At 40.2% G+C, this 22,074-nt stretch overlaps 1 protein-coding gene across 2 annotated transcripts in view; it reads left to right on the top strand.

Annotated features, from left to right (window-relative positions):
• Window positions 1–19,978, top strand: part of PTCHD4 (patched domain containing 4) — a 92,316-nt gene extending 72,338 nt beyond the window's left edge. For both annotated transcript variants that reach the window (XM_042032902.1, XM_042032900.1), the window contains exon 3: window positions 7,500–19,978. In XM_042032902.1, coding sequence (XP_041888836.1) covers window positions 7,500–9,133 — 1,634 coding nt within the window. In that variant the 3' untranslated portion in view covers window positions 9,134–19,978. The remainder of the gene's footprint in view (window positions 1–7,499) is intronic.
• The last annotated feature ends 2,096 nt before the right edge of the window (window positions 19,979–22,074 follow it).

Raw genomic sequence — 22,074 nt, 5'->3', positions numbered from 1 at the left:
CCATGATGTACTGTTACTTTTTAAATGAAGTTCATATTGTAACGGGGATACACCAAAATTTGGAAGCTGGAAGTCATTGATGTGTTCAGGCCTATGGCAAAGTGGCCATAGTCTGACAGAAATATTTTTAAGGAAATCAAAATATCTATTAAATATAACTGACTTCCTTGATGATATTTGTGGCAGATTTAAGTGCATTTTCTATGTTTATCAGAAGCGCTAAAATCTAGCAATAATGAAGTCTCCTGTGCAGCACTGGGGATTTCCCTGAGGTGCTTGTCACTAAAGACGATGGCTCAGCTGGCTGAGGTTTCATTGCTCTTGGTTAAACATTCTTCCTATAAAACCCAGCTTTGTAAATTAGACAATTTATTATGATATGGATCTGTTACTTAAAAGAAGAATTTTACCCTGAACACTCTTCAAGAGAGAAAGGCACAGCAGTGTATAAAACCCCTCTGTCAGCATTTCTGCATAAATCTGGTTAGAGAACAAATTGTGCATGTAGTCGCCTCACAGGAGAATGGACTTGGAAAGGATTTAATTTCTGTGTTTAAATGCTTTTAAATATCACAAAATACCATGTACCAAATGAAATAAAGAAGTATAGGTTTAGTGAAAACAAAATTTCTGCAGGAGATTGAGCAGGAGATCTTGACTGGACTTTATGTAGTAGTTGCTGCAAGCTCTGTGACATTCAGAAGATGTAAATACTATAATACCACTGGAAATTCCGATGGCTCAAGGACGCTCCTCCCTTTGGACAATGCTACTCATCAGTGCATCACTTCCACAGTTAGACCCTCTATCCCCAAAGTCTGAACCATCCCAGGAATCTTACTGGTAGGATGAGGTCTGACTTCACCTCTAGTACTAAGATTCTGGAGAAAGAGTAAACCAGTGACCACTGTGAGAGTGGTTTGGTCCCTCAGCTGCCTCATCAGACCCTCCCAGTTACCACTAAAGCAGCACAACAGTCAAGGCAAAACTAAATGAAGAAGAAATGGTCAACAACCCAACTATATGAACAATTCAATTACAATCACTTTACAAGCACCTAGAAAGATGTGAAAGTAAAACCATTTTTTTCCTACCTACATTTTAGATTAGCTTTAAAAAATGTACTCTATCTTTTCCTTCTTCTTAATCAAGCTGGGAATTACTTTACTCAGAGTTGTGGTTAGGGTCCACTTCTTAGCTGGATGCATTGTCTGAGATTTACCTTTATGGAATGGGATCTAGATTAAGGTACACATTTCCTACTGCTACCTAAAGTATGATCGAGCTTCAATTATTCTTTGCATTCTGCATTCAAATCCCTAAGGATTTACTGACTCTTTATAAAGAAGTAGTTTAATAATTTTTTTCTATTGCTTCTTCCCTCCCTGAGATGCAGACAGTCCTTGGTGACTGTGATAAATTTGCTTAATCTCTGTGCTTCAGTTTTTAAATGTAAGTGGGGATACAAATATGAATGATACTAATATTAGTGATTTAGCACAAGAACAAATGCATTCTACACTGCAGTGTGTTGAGATGCAAAGTTTTTCCTCTGTAAAAAAAGTGATGATGTGAACCTAAACTCTCTAAAATGGCGTGTGTTTCCAAATCAATAAACCTGGGTAAGAGAGTGTAAAGAGCCAGCAACGTGCTCTAGAAGGTGTCCCTGCCCACGGAATGGGGTTGGAATTAAATAGTCTTTAAGGTCCCTTCCAATCCAAGCCATTCTATGATTCCATGATTCTGTACCTCAATACACTCCTAACGATCATGGTCCCTGCTATTATGGGGGATTTATTAGATAAATTAGACAAGTTTTTCTAGGACATGAATTGCCTATTCCCAGGGGGAAAAAAAAAAAAAAAAAACAGTTTTTCCTCTAGACAAAATAATGTAAAGTTTATTTCCAGTAGACTCATGGCAAAGAATTATTATGTAAAAATATACTTCCTTCCCACCACTATGATTTAAAAGAAAGCTGCCTGTTCATCCTTTGTATAAACAGCAAGTTACATGTGTGGATGTTAATGAAAACTGAATATAACACTTTCGTTTCTCAGTGCAGAAATCCTGAGTAAAGCTGTGCTATGGCACTTTTAAGACTTTTTTTTTGTTTGTTTGAAATACAATGTAGACACCAAGGTTATCACCACACTGACTGCAATCACCTATTTCAGCAAATAATCTTCTTTATGTCTTGATGCAAAAAAAGTGCAGAGTCATCCTGAACTTCCTTCCTAGAAAGTTTATAAAAGCTGGCAGCAGCTAGCAGCTCTCCTTCCAGCAGAGCCTCATGGCTTCAGACTGGGGTATCAGTGGGTACTATGTGGAGCTACAAATGCAGATCGAATTCCTATCCAAAGAAGCTGACTGATTGGGGCAGAAGCAACAGCTAAATGCTGAATGGGCATGCTTTGGTTAAGAAAACATCGAAGACAGATTGGTTTTCATGCTTAAAATTTCCAAACTATCTCAAGACAGAGTTAGGTATGATGGTACAAAAGTAAGAGACCTTAGAAATCTGAACAGAATCTGCCTCCCAGCACTGACAGGATCACAGAATCACAGAATCACCAGGTTGGAAGTAACCTTCAAGATCACCAAGTCCAACCCATGCCCTGACACCACTTCAACTTAATCATGGCACTGAGTGCCACATCCAATCTTTTTTTAAACACATCAAGAGATAGTGACTCCACCACCTCCCCAGGCAGAGGATTCCAGAACTTTGTCACTCTTTCAGTAAAAAACTCTTTCCTATCATCCAACCTAAATTTCCCTCGGCACAGCTTAAGACCGTGTCTTCTCGTTCTGTCAGTTGTTGCCTGGGAGAAGAGACCAACCTCCACCTTCCAGGAAGTTGTAGGGAGTGATAAGGTCACCTCTGAGTCTTCTTTTCTCCAGGCTAAACACCCCCAGCTCCTTCAGCCATTCCTCATAGTACTTGTGTTCCAAGCCCTTCACCAGCCTTGTTGCCCTTCTCTGGATGTGTTCAAGCGTCTCAATGTCCTTCCTGAGCTGAGGGGCCCAGAACTGGACACGGTTCTCGAGGTGTGTCCTCACCAGTGTCGAGTACAAGGGAAGAATGACTTCCCTGGTCCTGCTGGCCACACCATTCCTGACACAGGCCAGGATGCCGTTGGTCTTCTTGGCCACCAGGGCACACTGCTGGCTCGTGTTCAGTCCAATACCCCCAGGCCCCTTTCTGCCTGCACCTGGCACCTACATTAACATTTATTAATCTAACCTTTAGACTTGCAATGAAAACGACTTTACGGCCTTCTTAGATAGTGTGCTCCAGAGTTTAATGAAGCTTAAAGAGAGAAAGATTTTTTTTTCTCTGATATCTAATCTAAATGGTTTTTGGGGTATTTTTTGAAAATGAAACCAGTGATATCTTCTCTTTCACAAATAGAAATGAGATAGACTTGATTTCTGCCCTTATTATACCTTTTTTATATTGAATATTGTTGAGTCCTCACTGGCATTCCAGTCTATAAGGGGGAAAAGTCCAATTCATTCAGTTTCTCTTTATGCTTTTCATATACCAATAACAGGCCATCGTTTGCTGGTTTTATTCTCCAGGGCATTCACCCTATTTTTTTCCAATTTTTTTTTTAAATGTTGTCACCCACAGCAGCAGTCTGGAACTAGGTAATTTTAAAGGTCCTTTCCAATACAAATCTTTCTATGATTCAATTTAAAAAATCATGCCCCATTTCAAAACAGTGCCCCAGTTCTCCTTTTTGAAGATAGATACTTTGCTGCTTCTTTCCATTCTTCTTGGACCGTCCCATCTGCATTTATCCCCTGAGATGACTGTTAATTGTTCAGAGATTGTTTTGGCTTAACTTTTAATTGATTTCTCCAGGTTGAATGAATTTAACTCAATCAAGTGGTCTTTAATCTCTCATTTCACTGTTTTTGTTTCTATCCCTATTCTCTTCCAGTTTATTTTAAATATCTGCTAATAATTAATCTTTTGTTTTTAAATTTGAGGCAGAAAATGCATTATTTTTTTCCATCTTCTCTGCAGCCTCCCTTACTTGCTCTCCTACACTCACAAACAACGGGATAAAAATTTCTTGTCTCCTTTCCTTTAAAGCAGTCATAGGCCATTGCCTGTCCAGCAAATAAAAAATTGCTGTACTTCGTTCATGTCATGTTAGTACCAGAGAAACTTGGCAGTTTTGACCCAGAGCCAAAGACCCTCTGAACCTTCCTAGAACTGGTCAGTGAACTTAACTCCACTGTCAATGTTGTTGTGGCATTAGGAATGAAGCTGAAGGAACAGAATTTTATAGAGTGACTGTGTTGTCTGAATCCTGAGAACTGTTAGAAAACGTTCATGAAAAATAGATATGTATCCTTGTTGGGAGAAGTGAATAGACCTGCTTATCTGGGGAGAGCAACAGAGGCTGACTGGAAAACTTGGTATCAGAGTAATGACATGGGGAAACCGATCAGGCAAAGATTTCCTCTTATGTCAGCAAGGGAATTACCGCATTATATTCCCCAATACCCCTGTTTGTGTGATAGAACTGAAGTTACTTGTAAAAGGAGAATAAGGGGAAATTTGACATTGGTATAATAACAATCATGAGAAAATCAGTGCCAATTTTGATACTCAAAAAAGCTAAAATATCAATAATTTTTCCCTTAAGACACTATTTGTTTTATTTGCAAAAAAAGCCTAGAGCTTAATTACAGGATTTTAACTTTGAATGTTATCATGAATTTGGGCACTAGTGCATACTCTTGGGTAGTTCTCCACACATGTGTTTGGCAATAAAGCCCCTCTCTATAAATCATTGTGTACCTACCCCAAGGTTAAATGCACCCAGGTAGTCATCACTGAGAATGTGATATGCTAACACTTATAAATTAATAGCAATTGAAAAATGGCAAAGGTGCAACTGTGAACATGAACTTTCAGGAGGATAGATAAGTGAGATTTTGGAATAAGTCCATATTACTGTTAATTGTTGATAGAGCTGGTAGAACATTGCTTTACTCTTTCCAGTGCTGGAGCATGCCCAGAGAAGGGAACGGAGCTGGGGAAGGGTCTGGAGCACAAGTCTGATGAGGAGCAGCTGAGGGAGCTGAGGGGACTCAGCCTGGAGAAAAGGAGGCTCAGGGGGAACTTTTTCACTCTCTACAACTCCCTGACAGGAGGGTGCAGCCAGGTGGGGGTTGGTCTCTTTCCCCAGGTGACAAGCAATAGGACCAGAGGAAATGGCCTCAAGTTGCTCCAGGGCAGGTTTAGGTTGGGTATTAGAAAATTTTCTTCACAGAAAGGGTTGTCAGTCATTGTAACAGGCTGCCCAGGGAAGTGGTGGAATCACTGCCCCTGAAGGAATTTAAAGGCTGTGCAGATGTGGCACTGAGGGATATGGTTTAGTGGTGGGCTTGGCAGTGCTAGGTTAATGGTTGGGCTCAATGATCTTAAAGGTCACTTCCAACCTAAATGGTGCTGTGATTCCTGTACCATTAAATTAAGCCATGCCAGGACATATGCACTCAAAGTGGTGACCAGCCAGCCTGGGCCACACCCAGCAAGACACTTAAACACTTGCTATAAACATGTAAAAATTGTGTTCTAGTCACTTGGTTCTGCAGATTTGCTCAGATGAAGGAGCCAATCCTTTCTCCTTGATGGCCCAAAAATGACAGTGTACAAGACAGCTGTGCCTTGAGAATCTGAACAACTCACCCTAAACTTACCAGGGAATTCGAGGTCCCTCCTGAACTGAGATGCGGGTTCATAAGAAAGCAGCATTTCCACACAGGCCTTTTGCTAACTGCAAGGCTTCTGTAATACTGTGTGTTTATCTTGCACTGGGGACACAGATCTGCAGTAAAGCAGGTAACATTCACAGAACCTGACAGTTTATGCTGTAATATTCCCTGTCTAGAACAGCTGTCAGGAGTCTGCTTTGGGCAACATAAGCAGCTGTATGAATCCAAACAATTTAAATCTAAGGACAAGCTCAACAGACCCTTCGTTGCACACACTTTATTATTTGCAAATCTCCTGTTGTCATATTTCTGGGTTTGATACAAGAAAATTTGCTTCGTGCCTGCTTTGGTTCATGCAATTCTTTTACTACAGAGGGTGAAGGCCCACAGACAGAGGCAGAAGCATCTGCAATCTACTTCTTTTTCTGCTCAGTAGTATGTCTCCTTACATTGGCCAGAATTTTCTCAGGGCTAGATCCAATGTGCAGAGAATTTTGCACTTCCTGATCCAAATTAAAATTTGTGCTTTTAATTGTTTTAATTATTATTCGAAAGCCAAATTTAATTGTAATTTGAAAACCAAACCATTTTGGATGGATTTTTTTTGAATCTTAGCTTTTTTATTTTCCCCCAAGTTGAAATTCTCTAATGGTAAAAAAAAAAGAAAATAATGTGCACGTGTGTATATATTCTTTTCAACATACACATATGTGAATATGTACACATTACACATAACTTTTGTTTGTTAACCTTTTCCAGTAAGATTAGATTCCGTTTTACCGTTCTGTCATAAAGTTTAATAGCTGTAGACTTCCTAGAGTGTGATTGTGACAAATAAAATGAAAATGAGTCTGTATTACATTTTAGTTTGTTAAAAAATCATATCCCTAAAATACTTAGGAATGGAATACAAAGCCAGAACCTGTCATGGAACACTGACCACATCTGACTTTTTTGAGTGTCCTCTCACATGAGCTAAGGAAATTCCTTGTCACCAGGAGGAGCTCTGGATAGTAAAGAGAGAGACACAGACAACCAGAGAAAATAAACCCATACATTTTCTAGACAATTAATGTGGAACAATGGCTTAGCCAGTATTCTTCTCTCCATCACTTCCACCAACATGTCAATTTTCATACAGTGTGCAAAGTTATGTACTATCACTGAGAAGTTCCAATTTCACTCAGTAGGCAGAGAATAATGACACAAATTATTCTGGTTATTTGTACTTACAGCATAATTTTTCCTTTGTCCTGTATGAAGAGCCAAGTAGTCCCATTCTTGGTCACACCCATTCATTTCTCAAATAATCTTTATAAAATATACTCTTTGGAAGAAAATACTCTTTGTATTTTTAACTGTTTCAAGTTGAAGCCCTTAAACCTTGAAAGATGTAGTAGGATGACACAAGGAATTTCTAGAATGAACCCCAGACTTGAACCAAACTTCATGTTCTCCTTTATTTGCAGTCCATTTGGGAACTAATTCAATGTCCATTAAAATCAATTAGCGTCTTCATTTTTTTTTTGAGCATGGAGAGTCTCAGAATATCAGGCCTGTTAATTTAGGCACCTGCAGATGAATCTGCTATTTAGCTTTAGATAGACACTTCACAATTTTCCATTTGCTTAACTGGTGACAAAAACATAACAAATTTCAGCAGACAAAGTTTTTTTACTGCTGGAGGATGAAACACTTGGGGGATGATTGGACCCCCCCTTGATATATGCAGACATATAAACTTCATTTTCTCATTTTAGGTCATGGAACCAAAGGAGTGTTTGAACTCCTTTCAGGATGGCGTCGGACCAGAGAGAATCTGCCTTTCAAGGACAGAGTAGCAGATGCCTACTCAGACGTCATGGTCTCCTACACGATGACAAGCTCCTTGTATTTCATAGCCTTCGGCATGGGTGCAAGCCCCTTCACCAACATCGAAGCTGTAAAAGTCTTCTGCCAGAACATGTGTGTCTCCATCCTCCTGAACTACTTCTACATCTTCTCTTTCTTTGGCTCCTGCTTGGTTTTTGCTGGCCAGCTGGAGCAGAACCGGTACCACAGCATCTTCTGCTGTAAAATCCCCTCGGCAGAATACCTGGACCGGAAACCTGTGTGGTTCCAAACCATGATGAACGATGGCCATCAGCACACTTCTCACCACGAGACCAACCCGTACCAGCACCACTTTATCCAGCATTTCCTCCGAGAGCACTACAATGAGTGGATTACCAACATCTACGTCAAGCCATTTGTGGTGATACTGTATCTCATCTATGCCTCTTTCTCCTTTATGGGGTGCTTACAGATTAATGATGGAGCCAACATCATCAACCTTCTTGCCAGTGAGTCCCCAAGCGTCTCCTATGCCCTCATACAGCAGAAGTATTTCAGCAACTACAGCCCTGTGATAGGCTTCTACATCTATGAACCTCTGGAGTACTGGAATGGTACTGTGCAAGAAGACCTAAAAACACTCAGCCAGGGGTTCAACACCATGTCCTGGATTGAACAGTATTACCAATACCTTCGAGTGGGTAACATCAGTGCAACCAACAAAAGTGAGTTTATCAGCATCCTCCAGAGTTCTTTTCTAAAAAAGCCAGAGTTTCAGCACTTCAAAAATGACATCATTTTCTCCAAAGCTGGAGATGAGAACAACATAATTGCTTCTCGTTTGTACCTTGTGGCCAGGACTAGTGAAAACACACAGAGGGAAGCGGTGGAATTGCTGGAGAAGCTGAGGCCACTCTCTCTTATACAGAGCATCAAGTTCATTGTGTTCAACCCTACTTTTGTTTTCATGGACCACTATGGTTTATCAGTAACTATGCCTGTCCTGATTTCTGGTTTTGGCATCCTGCTGGTGTTAATACTGACCTTCTTCCTGGTTATTCACCCTCTGGGAAATTTCTGGTTAATTCTCAGTGTCACCTCAATAGAGCTGGGTGTCCTTGGCTTGATGACCTTATGGAATGTAGACATGGATTGCATCTCTATACTGTGCCTTATCTACACTTTGAATTTTGCCATAGATCACTGTGCACCCCTGCTTTATACATTTGTATTAGCTACTGAGCACACCCGAACTCAGTGCATAAAGAACTCCCTCCAAGAGCATGGGACAGCCATTTTGCAGAACGTTTCTTCCTTTCTTATTGGGTTGGTCCCCCTTCTCTTTGTGCCTTCAAACTTGACCTTCACACTGTTCAAATGCTTGCTGCTTGCCGGCAGTTGCACACTTCTGCACTGTTTTGTTATTTTGCCAGTCTTTCTAACCTTTTTCCCACCTTCCAAAAAGCACCACAAGAAAAAGAAAAGGGCCAAAAGGAAGGAACGAGAAGAGATCGAATGCATAGAGATTCAGGAGAATCCTGATCATGTTACAGCAGTCTGAAAGGCTTAGAAAAATATAATAGTATATCCTCTTTTTAAAAAAGTGTTGCACAGAGATGCAGGGAAAATAGAGCAAAGATCTCAGCTGCTTGTGCTGGCCAGGTCTGACAAGGCAAAGGAAGATCAAGAAGGGGTATTCATGACACCTCAAGGTGCAAACTTTTTTTAACAAAAATAATGAAAGCGAAATAATCTCAAATGTTTCCTTTGAATCCTCATTCTCCACCAGGGAAGAGTCTGTTGGCCATTAAGTATTCCTGAGTCTCAAACTGTAGCTCTAATGGGAATTGCTTAATATGTCATATGTAGGACTGAAGCAAAGGTGGAAAAAAGAGTCACCATTAAGTAAACATTAGGGGAAAAGGCAGATTTGTTCGAAAAATTGTCCATGGAAGAGAAAGAAACAATATTTCAAATCAGAAAATGTTACAAGACCAAGAGAGATTGAAAATGCCATGGTAATTTTTTATTTTCTTGAGGAAGTTAGTTAAGAAGAAACCTATGCACTTGGGAAGTAAATGTTTAAAACTATCTAAGCCAAAGTACTTCCCAAATCCAGAATACCTTGTATACCTGTAACACCACAATTAGAGCATTGTTGCAAATATGGGTGGCAAAGCTAAGGGATAGAGGTACTGTTTATATAGGAGAAGAAATTATCATAGCCATTTGGAAATTTAACACTTAGTTCCTTTAAATGTGACATATCACTGTTACCCCAAGAGGTCACAGCTGGTAGTTAATACCATACATATATTTTGGTATTTCTGAATTGTGAATTTCCCCTTGAGTGAACAGATCTCACAAAACTAGCCCAGGCCATCGCCACTGCAGCACTGTTTGCAGTTCCTGCAGTGTAACACTTCTGAATCCTAATTTATCGGTGTTGACATTAAATACTGAACATTAATCAAGCAGGCGCTTTAAATGTAATGATGGATTGCATTTCACAGGCACAACGTGACCGTGTAGCAGCTGAGTCAGCTCTGGAGCACCTGCGCAGTATTATCATTACATATTTGGTCCAAGGGACGAAGGGATATGTTTGCTGGTCCCTGCAATATGCTGGAGGAAGTGGGATTTTCCCCTTCTTTAAGCAAAATGTTATTCAAAACCTTGCCACACACAAAAAAAAACCCACCTTGTAAAGCTTTGCATGGGGCTGGATCAACACTTAGTTGTAAGAAGACAGATTGGTCCCCTGTGGGAAGGGGAGGGGAGGGTGAAATGTCTTTTTTATTGTTATTATTATTCCTAAATATTTGAGTGTTGATCATCTGCAACATAAAGCTTTGTTATGGCAGTTGAAATTTCACAGGGGAGTGCAGTAAATCCGCAGTTACTATGTGGCACTAGAAACTGTACTGTAAAGAACTATGAATGACTTTCTCTGCTTTGTAAACTACTCAGCTCAGTAGCCCAAGGGAAGGGATGAAAACAGATGTAGCCATTTCAGTTTGCTCTTGGCCCAGTTCTGCACTGGAGCTTGCCATGTCAATCTCTCCTTTCAGTATTTTAAAAGGGCTTGCTTTCTACTCTCTGGAATATGGTATAGCATCCTCCATGAGCAATGTCTTCCTGAACCTATAGTATCCATGGGGACACTACGTAAAGATATCACTATATGGAGCGTCTATGTCTACTTTGTATGTTTTACTTGTGGGTACATTTAAAAGATAATCTGGAAGCTGTTTGCCTTCCAAAATGTGTATACATGTCTATTTGTGGCTGATAACTCAGTCTCAAACCTTCAGAGTTTGCTGACAAGGGTGTGTACATATGTTTTACTAAAAAGCTCTCTGCAAGATGTTAATTCTTTGCTACGTGACATGTCTCACATCTTCCATGTTTCATGGTTATGGAGAGCCAGAAAAATTCACCTGCAGTACAAAAAAAAAGCCATTTGAATGCCAGTTCTAATGTTCATGAGCTGCTTCTGTTTCCAAGGAATGCAATTTCACCTCTTCTCTATACTTTCTGTACTTTGCCATTTATCATTTGCCAAAAATGACCTCTGTGTTTTAGGAGTGGTCAAAACTCTGGATTGTTCGAGGAAACTTTTGAGTGCAACATGTCTTAGAGAGAGAGAAACTTTCTAGACAGGCAAAGCTTCCAAAGTTTGAATTTGAAGCCTAAACTCCAGGGGTAGCTAGGTCAAGGTTGCTGGTTTGACCCAAAATATTCGAGGGCCAGACACGACTGATAGTTCAGTAAATAGTTCTGTAAGGTTTAGGAGCAGGAGATGTTTTAATGTTGGGTTATGGCTCAGATGTGTCTCTAACTGGGAAGGCTTTACTGACCTTGATTTGCATCTTGATGGCATTGTGCAATATCCATCCTATTTTGAACACTCCATTGTGAATGTCAAGCTTCCCATGCCTCTTTGTAGATTTCCTCCACTGCCCACACAAAACCTGAGTTGTTGCAGCACTGTGACCCTTGGCTATCACTTCTGGGGGTGTCACCTGGGAAATTCCTGGTCTTCTCTTGTACTGCCCATATGTATCCCAGGGCTGTCTGTCATGCATTGTATTGAGGGAAACAGCACTTTCCAAAGCCATCAAAGCCAGGATTCATCTCATCTAACTTCAGATACTAGCAATGGAGATATTTATATCTGAACTTCCTTTATGGCCATAAGAGAGTGACAGACACTTCTGATCCATTTTATAGTTGTGTATTAGGAGTAAATTAATGAGGTTTTTTAAAATGCAGATTTCTGTCCATTGGTGATCAAGGAAGCTCAGCGCAATCAGTCCAAACACAGCAGCAATGCAGATTCATCCAGACCTGGGGAGATTAACCCCACTTAAAATGACAAAATATCAAGAGAAAGAGAAAAGATTATAGCCATGCCTTCCAAGCTTCAATTTTAGAGATAAATCCCAGGAATAATTCAGCTCAAATTTTATATTTTGGTTATGAAGCTTTATTCAAAACAGATTGTTTAAAAATCTGGAATTCCCTTAGCAGAAGATAGTGAGCCAAGACATCAGAAGATGTCAATATTAAAGCTGGGCTCACACAAATGAACTAGAGTTTGATGAGGAGTCAAACCAACCCCTCTCAGTGTCACACATGTGCAATAGCACTTGTATAATAGGTACCAAATACATTGATCACACACTGGGACCAGAAGGTTTTTATTTCTATGTTGATACAGGAGTAAAGCAGAAAACAAACCAGATCTTCCATGGATGTCATTTTGTTATTTTTGTCAACCAGTTTCCACATCCACCAAAAAAGACCAGTGCAGCTTTTACTTCTGCAGATACATCAGTCTCTGTGGAGCAAGGAAAATTGGAATAATTTTGGGATGGAGAATCCACATTTTTTTAATTCTTCCACTTGATTTTGCTTATTTTTCTTTCAATTATTTTCAGTACATTATACCTTATTCTACAGCACCTTTTCAGTTCAACTGGAGCTGCATAAGCACCTGTGAAGAAAGCAACATAGCTCATGCCAAGCAATTTGACACTGATACATGCAGCATACTGGATCTTCATTACACACCTTTTTCCCCAGTTACCATAAATCCCCTGCAATATTGTGCATATTCCTTTACTGTCTGATTTTATATATGGTCTAGATAATCTTCCAAGAACCCTGTGTGTATCTCCTGCTTGGTTTGGTTTCATTCCCTCAAAGTATATTGCTTTGAATTCATTGTTTAGATAACTCTGTTGAAGTCAACAGATTTATTGCCATGATATATTTGACTTTGCATGTCTTCTGTCTGGTAAGAAGTGAAACCATGACAAATGAGCCTCTTACATTGTTGGTGTGCTTGTTGAACAATATATCTATCTATACTCTATAGCCATAGTTGCATGCTGCACTCGGGCGGCTGCAGTGAAGGTCTATTTCTTTACACCTTGCTTTGTGGGCTATTTTAACCTTAATCTATTCCTCTGTGTTTCCTTTTTTTACTACAGTTAAGTCTTCTCCTCTGTAGTCCATACTTGATGTAGGTTTAAATTGGATTTTAGGAAAATATTGTTTACTGTGAGGGTAGTGAGGGCCTGGCACAGGTTGCCCAGAGAAGTTGTGGCTGCCCCATCCCTGGTTGTGTCCCAGGTTGGGTTGGACAGGGCTTGGAGCAGCACACAGTGTGCTGCCCATTGCAGGTGGTTGGAACTAGATGGTCTTTAAGGTCCCTTCCAACTCAAACCATTCAATGTTTCACAAATTTATTTCCTAACAAAGCAGTGCACTTTTTAAGGTCAAGGTAGATACAGATGCACGGTACCTTGTGTGCATAATTTAAAGAGATGATCTTCAGGGTTATCATTCTCAACTTTTTACTTCAAACAATTTCTATTTAGAATGTAACCTGCCACGTGTTAATGTATATTTGAAGTTCCTTGAACAACTTTAGTTTTGAAATTCTCTCTGATGGGAAGGAAAAGAACCAGGGGGAAAGGAAGAATATGCAGTTAAGTGGTTGTGTAATCAGCATTCTTTTTTTCCCCCAAAGGCTTTCACTGCTCTACTCTTAATTAAGTCACACTGAGTAGTAACTCTAGCATAATTAAGATTTATTTCAAAGTAGTTATTCCATATTTCACTATGACAAGAGCCTGGCTTATTGTCTTTATGCAAGTACCATGCTAAGTCTCTGATTAATTTTTCAGTAATTATAAACTTTAATAAGTTATTTTTCATTGCAACACTAGGTTTTTGAGTACTTCAAGCTCCCATTTGATCTCCTAGGAAACACTGTAAGGAAGCAAAGTTAGGCAGTCAGTGAGCAAAAGATGTGTAGTGTTGCTGGGGAAAAGGGATTCTCCGCAAAGAGGCAGCTTCTCCTCCAACAAGGCTTTAAACGCTGATGATCAGGATATCTGAGAAAATTAAGGTGAAGTGGAAACCAAGTGAAACATTGTTTGGAGAGTATTGTAACCAAATTATTATAGACAGATAAGACTTTTATTCTTCTTTCATAATGTCTCACACAGGCAAAAGGAATTTGAACAGGAAAGCAAACTTGATATGGAAAGCAGCTCATCCATCACCTAAAATTATTCTTTTCACTGTAGTCTTGCGTGAACCATGCCACAGACTGAGTTAGTACAGGTTGTTCCACCTCAGTATGGGCCTCTCCATGGCCTGTTTTCCATGGACAGGGAGGGAGGGATTCCATGTTTGTTTTCACAAACCCTTGAGGAGAAGATTCTGAACTGTGTCCTTACCTGACAGAGCTGTGTGGGTGAGAGCTGAAATATGCAAGCACAGGTATTTCGTGCCCCACTTGTTCTCTCTCTGCCTTCTCATGAGCAGCAATACCATGAACCCCTGGTACCAACCCCACGCTGAGCGCTGGAATTCATCATTTCCCCAGGAGTAACTTGGAATTTGTGATCACAGCAGCTCACAGGCTAACACAAGCTGATACAACTCCAACCAAGATTTTAGGGGCTTTTTTAAGGTGTTCTTTGAGAGACTCCCACTTCTCACTACAGAGCCCTACACATCACCTCACCTGCCCAACAATGGAGAGGTGGAAATTCTTCTTCTGATATGGCAGTCAGGTAAAAGAAAATCTTCTGTAAGCCTTTCTTTTTCATCCTAGAGGCTTTTCCCAAATGCAATCTTTTTTTTTACTCAGTCACTTCTCCATCTCTTTCTACCTCCTTCATGGTTGAAAAGCAAAGGATCCAATGTGAAACTTGGATGCTCATCCTACCCCTAGCGATGCAAAATATCATTAACCACAAATTTGAGATGGGTTATGGATGTTCAGATCAAGCACAGGGAGCTGGCTTTCTTGCCCACACAGGCAATCAAAACCCTGCTGAAAACAAGTAAATGTGAAGCAGTTCATCTTTCCTAGCTCTCTTTGTTTCCCGCTTTGACATACCAGTGTGTCCACAACACTATTCTCATTTTCTTCCTGCTTCCTCATTAAAGCAGAGTTTCTCCTCCCCACTCTCTGAGGCTATCTTCCTTTTGCAGCTTAACTTATTTTGTACTTTATCCTTCTCTGTGTGCTCTCAACCTCTTCAAAATTTCCCTATTTATTTTTGAAAATTCTGGGAGCATAACTGTTGAAATAAATGGAAGATGCTTCAATGCTTCAAAGTACAGCCTGTGGTACAGACCTAACTAATTTATAACAGAGCCCAAACAGCTAAATACTTTCTTCAGACAGAAAAGTGTCTGTAATAAAACTCAGAAAAAAAATTAAGTCTATATTTCCATTTTTATGAGGTTTTTATCTCATAAACTTCTACTTCTTGTGATTCCTTTACTCTAGGCATTTATTTTTCAGCACACTTTTATCATAGAAATGCCTAGTTTTTCTCTGCTTTTCTGTCTCAGCAAAAAAAAAAAAAAAAAAAGGATATTTCCTCATGCCCTCAAAAAGAAATTATTACCCCCAATTGGAACAATTTTTTGTCAAATTTCTGTCCAGAGCACATTTTCCAGGCTAGTTGTACAAACCTCTGGAAACAAGTATTCTAGTGGAAATGCTGATACAGCCGTAACTACAGAAAAATGATTGGTACCTCAACAGTGTCCTGCTTAATTTCAACCCCTCTGCACCAGCCTGCTGGATTTCCAGGCAGTATTCCTAACATGGATTGATAATTGTCTCCTTCACCATGTAGGCAATATCAGCATGTCAGTGTCTACCCTGCTTACATAGCAAAATCATGAAGAGATTAGCCCAGCTTTTGCTGGAGCGAGGAAATATCCCAGGCTAAGGCAATGTGGCAGCCCTCTGCTCTAAGACTGATTCTCAGCTCCCCATCTATGTGTTGGATACTGCCTGAGTTCCTCTGTAAAGGACAAGAAGTATCACTTTTCTTTCCATAAGCAGTCTGAGAAAAGGACATGAACTATTTTAGATTTAGTCATGGATAGATATTTTTTACTTGGGAATTTGAATAGAGATGTCAATCAAATAGAGTAAAAGTCTCTATGAATAGAGAAATCTTAGTCCACAACATCTTGCAATTCTGACTTGATGCTTCTCTGATCTTATTTTCTTTCCTCAATAAGGACTGAACTTTTTTCACACTTATCACATTGAAGATAATCCCTGACCTACAAAAACACCCTGTCTGCCAGAAGCAGACATTCTCTTGGAGGAAATCCCATTGGTTTCAGTTCCATGTCAAGGGAGATTTTGCAGGATTTTGCCAAGCAGTGGTGTTAGTATGTACCTCCCCAGGCATAAGCCCTCATTCCCAACATGCAGACCCAAATACTAAATATGTAGGATTAGTGGGATGTGTGATTTTGCCTCTACTGAAAAAGAAGAGGTCATTGCAAAATTCAGTTCTGAATTCACCATGAGGTGGAAAAGCAAAGAGTATCCAAGGAGTCAGCCTTGCAGTTATTGTACCTGTGTGAGAATTTCAAAGAGGGCTCATCCATCTCTGAAAGCTTAAACAGGGACAGTATCATGCCCTGAACAAGAAGTCGTTCTCTACTCACTACCTCAGAGAGCCACACGGCTCCTGAACAGCATCATGGAGCCTGACCTAAGTCCTGGACATGATAAAGTTGAAGCACAGAACTTAGAGTGCACGTTCTTAAGACCAGGAGATTCCAGGTTTTGCAATGACACAGGTACTGGAATTTAATCTTCACAGCTATTAAGCACCTAGAGAAGTCCCTGGCACAGCTTTGCTCTGGAAAACGAGCTCTCTCCCCAGCAATCCCTGGGCACAGTCTGGCTGCTGCCATGTGCCAGGGACAATTCCCACCAGACAATTTATTTACACTTACCCAATTTTTAGACTACAGGACTGTTTTATAGTATGGACAGTGACAGACCACATCAGCCTCCTTCAGGGCTGCAGAGCAACCGTGACATTGCTTGATTTATTCTCAAAGTTATAACTTTAGACAGCAATGCAGCCTATGCTCATAGCGGTCTTTTACTTCTGAAGATCTTCATCTGGCAAAGTACTCAAGTAAACGATTTAGTTAATCAAATTCTAGAGTCTCATGGACTAGGACATCTTTAAATTTAAGCATATGTTTAAATACTGAGCTAAATAAGGATGCACTTACGTCTGTGCTTCAAGTTAAATAGGAGCTTTGCAGAAAAAGAGGCCTTAAAAGAAAAGGCCTTTTTTCCCATAACATAGTAAATTCTACAATTATAGTAGCAATTTCACAATATGTAGAAAAACCGTGCCAAGCACATATATTTTTCAGGGTTTCTATTTCCCTGATGTAAGACATCTCAGGGACATTTTAGTGATTTGTTACAGTCATACAACACTCAGGCAAGAACAAAGCCTTGCTGAGCACTTTTTCGGGAAAAAAAATAGCAAGATATTTGACTCAGAATGAGAATACAGTATTTTATGATGTTAAAGCTCATTTCTTAAATAAAAAATTTAAACTTTTTATTTAATGTAATTAATTGTTTCTTTCAAGTGACACACTAGAGAAGTGCTGGATATGCCTCTATTTTGAATGACAGGAATTGCTCAGTGAAGTTAAATTCAGCTTTGCAAATAAAAAAAGATAACACCCCCCACCAAAAAAAAAAAAAAAAAAAAAGCAGGCTTTGTGCCCAGTGTAAAATTTGTCACGACATTATCTGTTGCTTTTTAATTAAATATGAATGGTGACATAAATAGGACAGAAGTGGAGAATCACATGTCCTGGGGCTGCATCTGGTAAGGAACAGTTATGTACACCAGGAAAAGAAATCAAGTCTCCACATGTGCAAAAAACAAATGCAACTGCCAAGTCAAACATGGTGAATAATGCCATTGGCTTCAGTGGAGCCATCAGGATGCATATAAAGACATGAACATAAATCTTTTCCAGTCTGAGGACTGGGATAAACTGATATTCTGATCTGAAAAGGAAAGAGAACTTCTTAAGGTAGACATTTCCTCAAAGCCCTTAGAAAGATTCAGTGTAACTAATCTCTGTTTCTTCCAAGAACAATGTTTTTTGAAAAATTTTGCCTGAAAACATAAACTCAGTAGGTACACAGGCTCTATAAGCATTTAAGAGTCTAATGACAAACAGTGTCCTTTCATGAAGTAATTCTTCCCCTGGGATGTCTGTAGCAAATACTTTATGGGAGCACCATAAAGTGACCAGATGGAAAGGGACATGTAAAAATCAGATATTAAAGATGTCCCTTCCCAGGCTGCAGTCAAAGGAGAGAAACATGCACTGCAATTCCTTGAGCTGAGGTGGATACTTTAGGATGAGGGCCCTCGCACAAGGCTGGCAGCAGCTGCCGGAGCTGGGGAATAGTTTGGGATAACCAGTCCATAATCCTGAGGGTATGTGCATAAAATCAGACTCATCCCTCTGAGGCATCTCTGTTCATTGTAACTGCAATGAAAACGCTGAGAAGTAGCTTTGGGGTGATGGGCAGTAACCAGTTTGACTGTTCTATTTGTTTGGTGGGAATTAGGGTGGGCCATTGGGGCTCCAGGAGGGCAGCTCAGTGACTGGAGCAGCACAAACAAGGCAGCTGTGAGCAGCCAAGAGTCACTAAAACAAGGCCTGAATTAAGCAGGTTCTGTAAGGAAGATACAGGTCATTTTTTCCCTTTGTTTATTTCCACTTGCCCTTTTATTTTAATGCAATTCTTGTTTTGTTTTTTGGGTTTTTTTAAGCCCATAATGGTCAGCTTTCCTACCTCCCTTTAAGCTGCAGAATTTGGTTAACCTTTTTTTTTTCTTTTTTGGTATGAATTTAGATTAGATGTTTAATTACTGAGATTTCTCAGGTGTAGGTAACTTTACTATGCTACGGATAAACAGCATAAGTCAATATTGATTTTCCTCCCTTGTGAAGCTCCCTTGTTGCTGAAAACTGTTAACATTTTTCAACATTCTACCATGGCCATATTTGTATAACAGCCTTTTACTGAGCTTGAAATTCTATACCAAATACTTATGTCTTTTAAAGACTGAAATCTTCAATAAAATATGTTACTCGTAAATATTAGAATTTCCCCTTTCTTCAATAGGAAAATATTCAGTATTAATCCATATTACAGGACCATTTTGTCAGGTGCCTGTTGCCTTACATTTAGATTTAGAGGAAATGAACAGGTTTCTCTTAAAAGCAAATGTGGAGCTAAGACCTTGGGCAGCAGCAGGAACTGGCACCTCTGTCCTCACAAGATGTACAGGGCATTTCAGGACTTGGGAAGAGTGGGTCAGAGCCAGGGAACTGGCAACCCTGAGCTGGCATATGGTCCCTCACTGATTGTCTGCAGATAGGCAATTTACAGGTGCCCTGAAGCTGTGTGAAATGCAACCAAATGTTTCAATTTCCCAGACGGAGCTGGTGACATAATGGTCTCCCCAGAACATAATCAGGTTCCATTCCTCTCCAAACACTCCTGCCAACAGATCCTTTCTCACTGAGATCTCTCTTGCTTTCTCGTTCAGCCTTCTCCCCGCTCCTCACTACCCCAGCAGCTCTCAGCTCCTCTTCCCACAGTGGCAGAGTTGGAATTTCAAGCCCTTCCAGTGCAAAGGCATGGGGATATTCTTCCCAGGATTTCTTGACCATCTCTGGGAAGACCAAGTGGATCTGCCTACATTGCACCCAGAGCTGTGCCGTGGCTTGGAGGTCTGCCCCTGCTTCTGTGCTACCTCTTCTCTTGCTCTTGAAAGTGCAGGTGCATGAGCATGCCCTGGAGTTAACAGAGAGCTTCTAAAGACACATGAAATAATTCCCACATTCCCTTACATTTCCTCTACCCAGTGCAAATGGAAATCTTTGGGTTTTGCCTTCAAGTCTCTGTATCCTGAAGTCCTGGTCTGTGGTACCCCATCAAGAGGGAACGTACTGGGCTAAGATTATGTGTCTGGCTTCCTTTCAAATGGAAACAGGCAGAAAACAGAACACAGCAAGTTTCACCTGAGTGTGAGGAAGAACCTATTTACTGTGAGGGTGACTGAGCACTGAAACAGATTGTCCAGAGAGACGTTTTGGAATCTCTTTCTCTGGAGATATTCCAAAGTCATCTGAACATGATCCTGAGTAATATGCTCTAAGGGACCCTGATTGAGGGAGGTTGGACTAGATGTCCTCCAGTTGTCCTTTCCAACCTGAACCATTTTTGTTTCATTTAACTATGTGTGCATAAAGCACAAAATCTCTATTCTTCTTCTAACAGATTTATCTCAAGAGGAAAAAGAATTTTCCTCTATTACATCATAGCTATTAGCACAGGTTTACCTGGGAGAAGGTGTTGTCACCTGTCAAGGTGAATGAAGCAGAGAGCCAGTGATGCTTCAGAAGTGTTCAAGGCCAGGTTGGATGGGACTTGAAGCAACCTGGTCCAGTGGAAGTTGTCCCTGCCCATGGCAGGGGGGTTGGAACTAGGTGATTTTTAAGGTCTCTCCCACCCAAACCATTCCATGATTCTATGATTCTATTTCTCCTGTCCTGAGCTAGGTCCTGCCATTTCTGCTTGTATTGATTCTGTGCTAGTTTCATTTTCATGAGGGAGGATGCAGATTTCACCCAAAATTACAGAAGTACCCTAGAGAATGAAAAGGGTTTTTTCACTGTATTTCAAGGAATAGTTCAGAAACTCCATAAATTGTTATGACTAAGAAAAGGCAGCCCAGAACTATGGCATGAAATTCTCCTCTTTGTTGCCAAGGACATGGAAAACTTTGACCAAGTTTTCTGTGCATGTTGCAAATAAAACAATTAGAGTCTCATTCCAACCAGCAAGGCCCTAAACCTGCTGAGCTCCTAGAAACAGCGTAGTCTATGCCTGGCTATAAGAGAGAGATCCCAAGGGATTGAGGCTGCATGCAAGTTTGGTAGTAGCCATAATATGATGAGGGCTTTAGCAAATATACTTTCTATTAAAATTACAGGGAAAAAGACGTTCAATATGAGTTTTGCAAACAAATTTCACTGCCGGGAGTTGTCTCGCCATGGGTAGTTTCCCTCCTCCCCAACCTGGATTTGTTCTGGAAAATTTCAACAGTGAACTAAAATTAACGACAACAAATCTGTCTTTCAGAGGCAGGTCTGACCTGCTGGCTGCAGCATCTCTTGTTTGTAGCTGGCCACTGTAAAGAAGCAGCAATTACTGTTCTGGCAGAAAAAGTCACAGTCTAAGATACTGGGGTTTTGCTATTTTAGCTTATATTGGTACTTATGCTGCCCTCCAGTGATAAAGACTGTTGTTCCAACCTGTATTCTAGACTTCTGTAGCATTTTATTTCTGGTCTGCTCAATTTGCACTGGAAACTGCAGTTCTCATTCAGAATTTTAGCCAGTTCTTGTCTAAAAGTAATAATAATATAGGTCCAGTTAATTTTATTTGTAGGTTTTTAAAAACTAAAAGCAAATGCAGATCAACTTAATGTGAGAAATAAAATAAAAAGTAGCATCGATTTAAATATGAAAAAACACCCATAAATACATAATTTTGGACCTAATAAAGTTAAACTATCACAGTTAATGAGAGTTTCAATCAAGTAATTTTTCAGATAGAGATTGAAATTTTAGTTTTAGTTCTTCCAAAAAAAAATCCATGTTCATTGTTGTTATTATGCAAACAGCTCCTGCCTACTCGCACTACTGGATTTTGCTGGTGTTTTGATGGATGGATGTTAGATCTGTTCTGAGTTGCTGGTTCTCTCCCATGCACCTCAGAAGCCCATGAATAGTGTGAAAGTCAGGTGGCACTTTCCTCGCACCACACAGACAGACAAAGGATGCCGTGGCTGGTAGGGCTGAAGTTTCTATGAGCTCATAGTGCAACAAAAGGAATGTATATGTTCCTCAGCTCAAAGGATTGGCACAGCTTCTCGCAGCAAATGGAGTGTTCCAGAGGTATTATTGGTGCTGTAAGAGCCCATCACCTGCCAAGAAATGACCTGTATTTTGGTTGATTTTAGTGCCTGTAGAAATATCAGAGACTGGAAAAGCTTGAGCATATTCTGCTGTTTCATTCATGACCACTTTTGG

Source organism: Corvus kubaryi, unplaced genomic scaffold (genome assembly GCF_017639235.1).
Source record: "Corvus kubaryi isolate FWS band 111438036 unplaced genomic scaffold, C.kubaryi_AGA036_p1.0 37354, whole genome shotgun sequence".
NCBI lineage: Eukaryota > Metazoa > Chordata > Aves > Passeriformes > Corvidae > Corvus > Corvus kubaryi.
The sequence above is the reverse complement of the archived record's forward strand: the minus strand, read 5'-3'. Positions and strand labels throughout refer to the sequence as shown.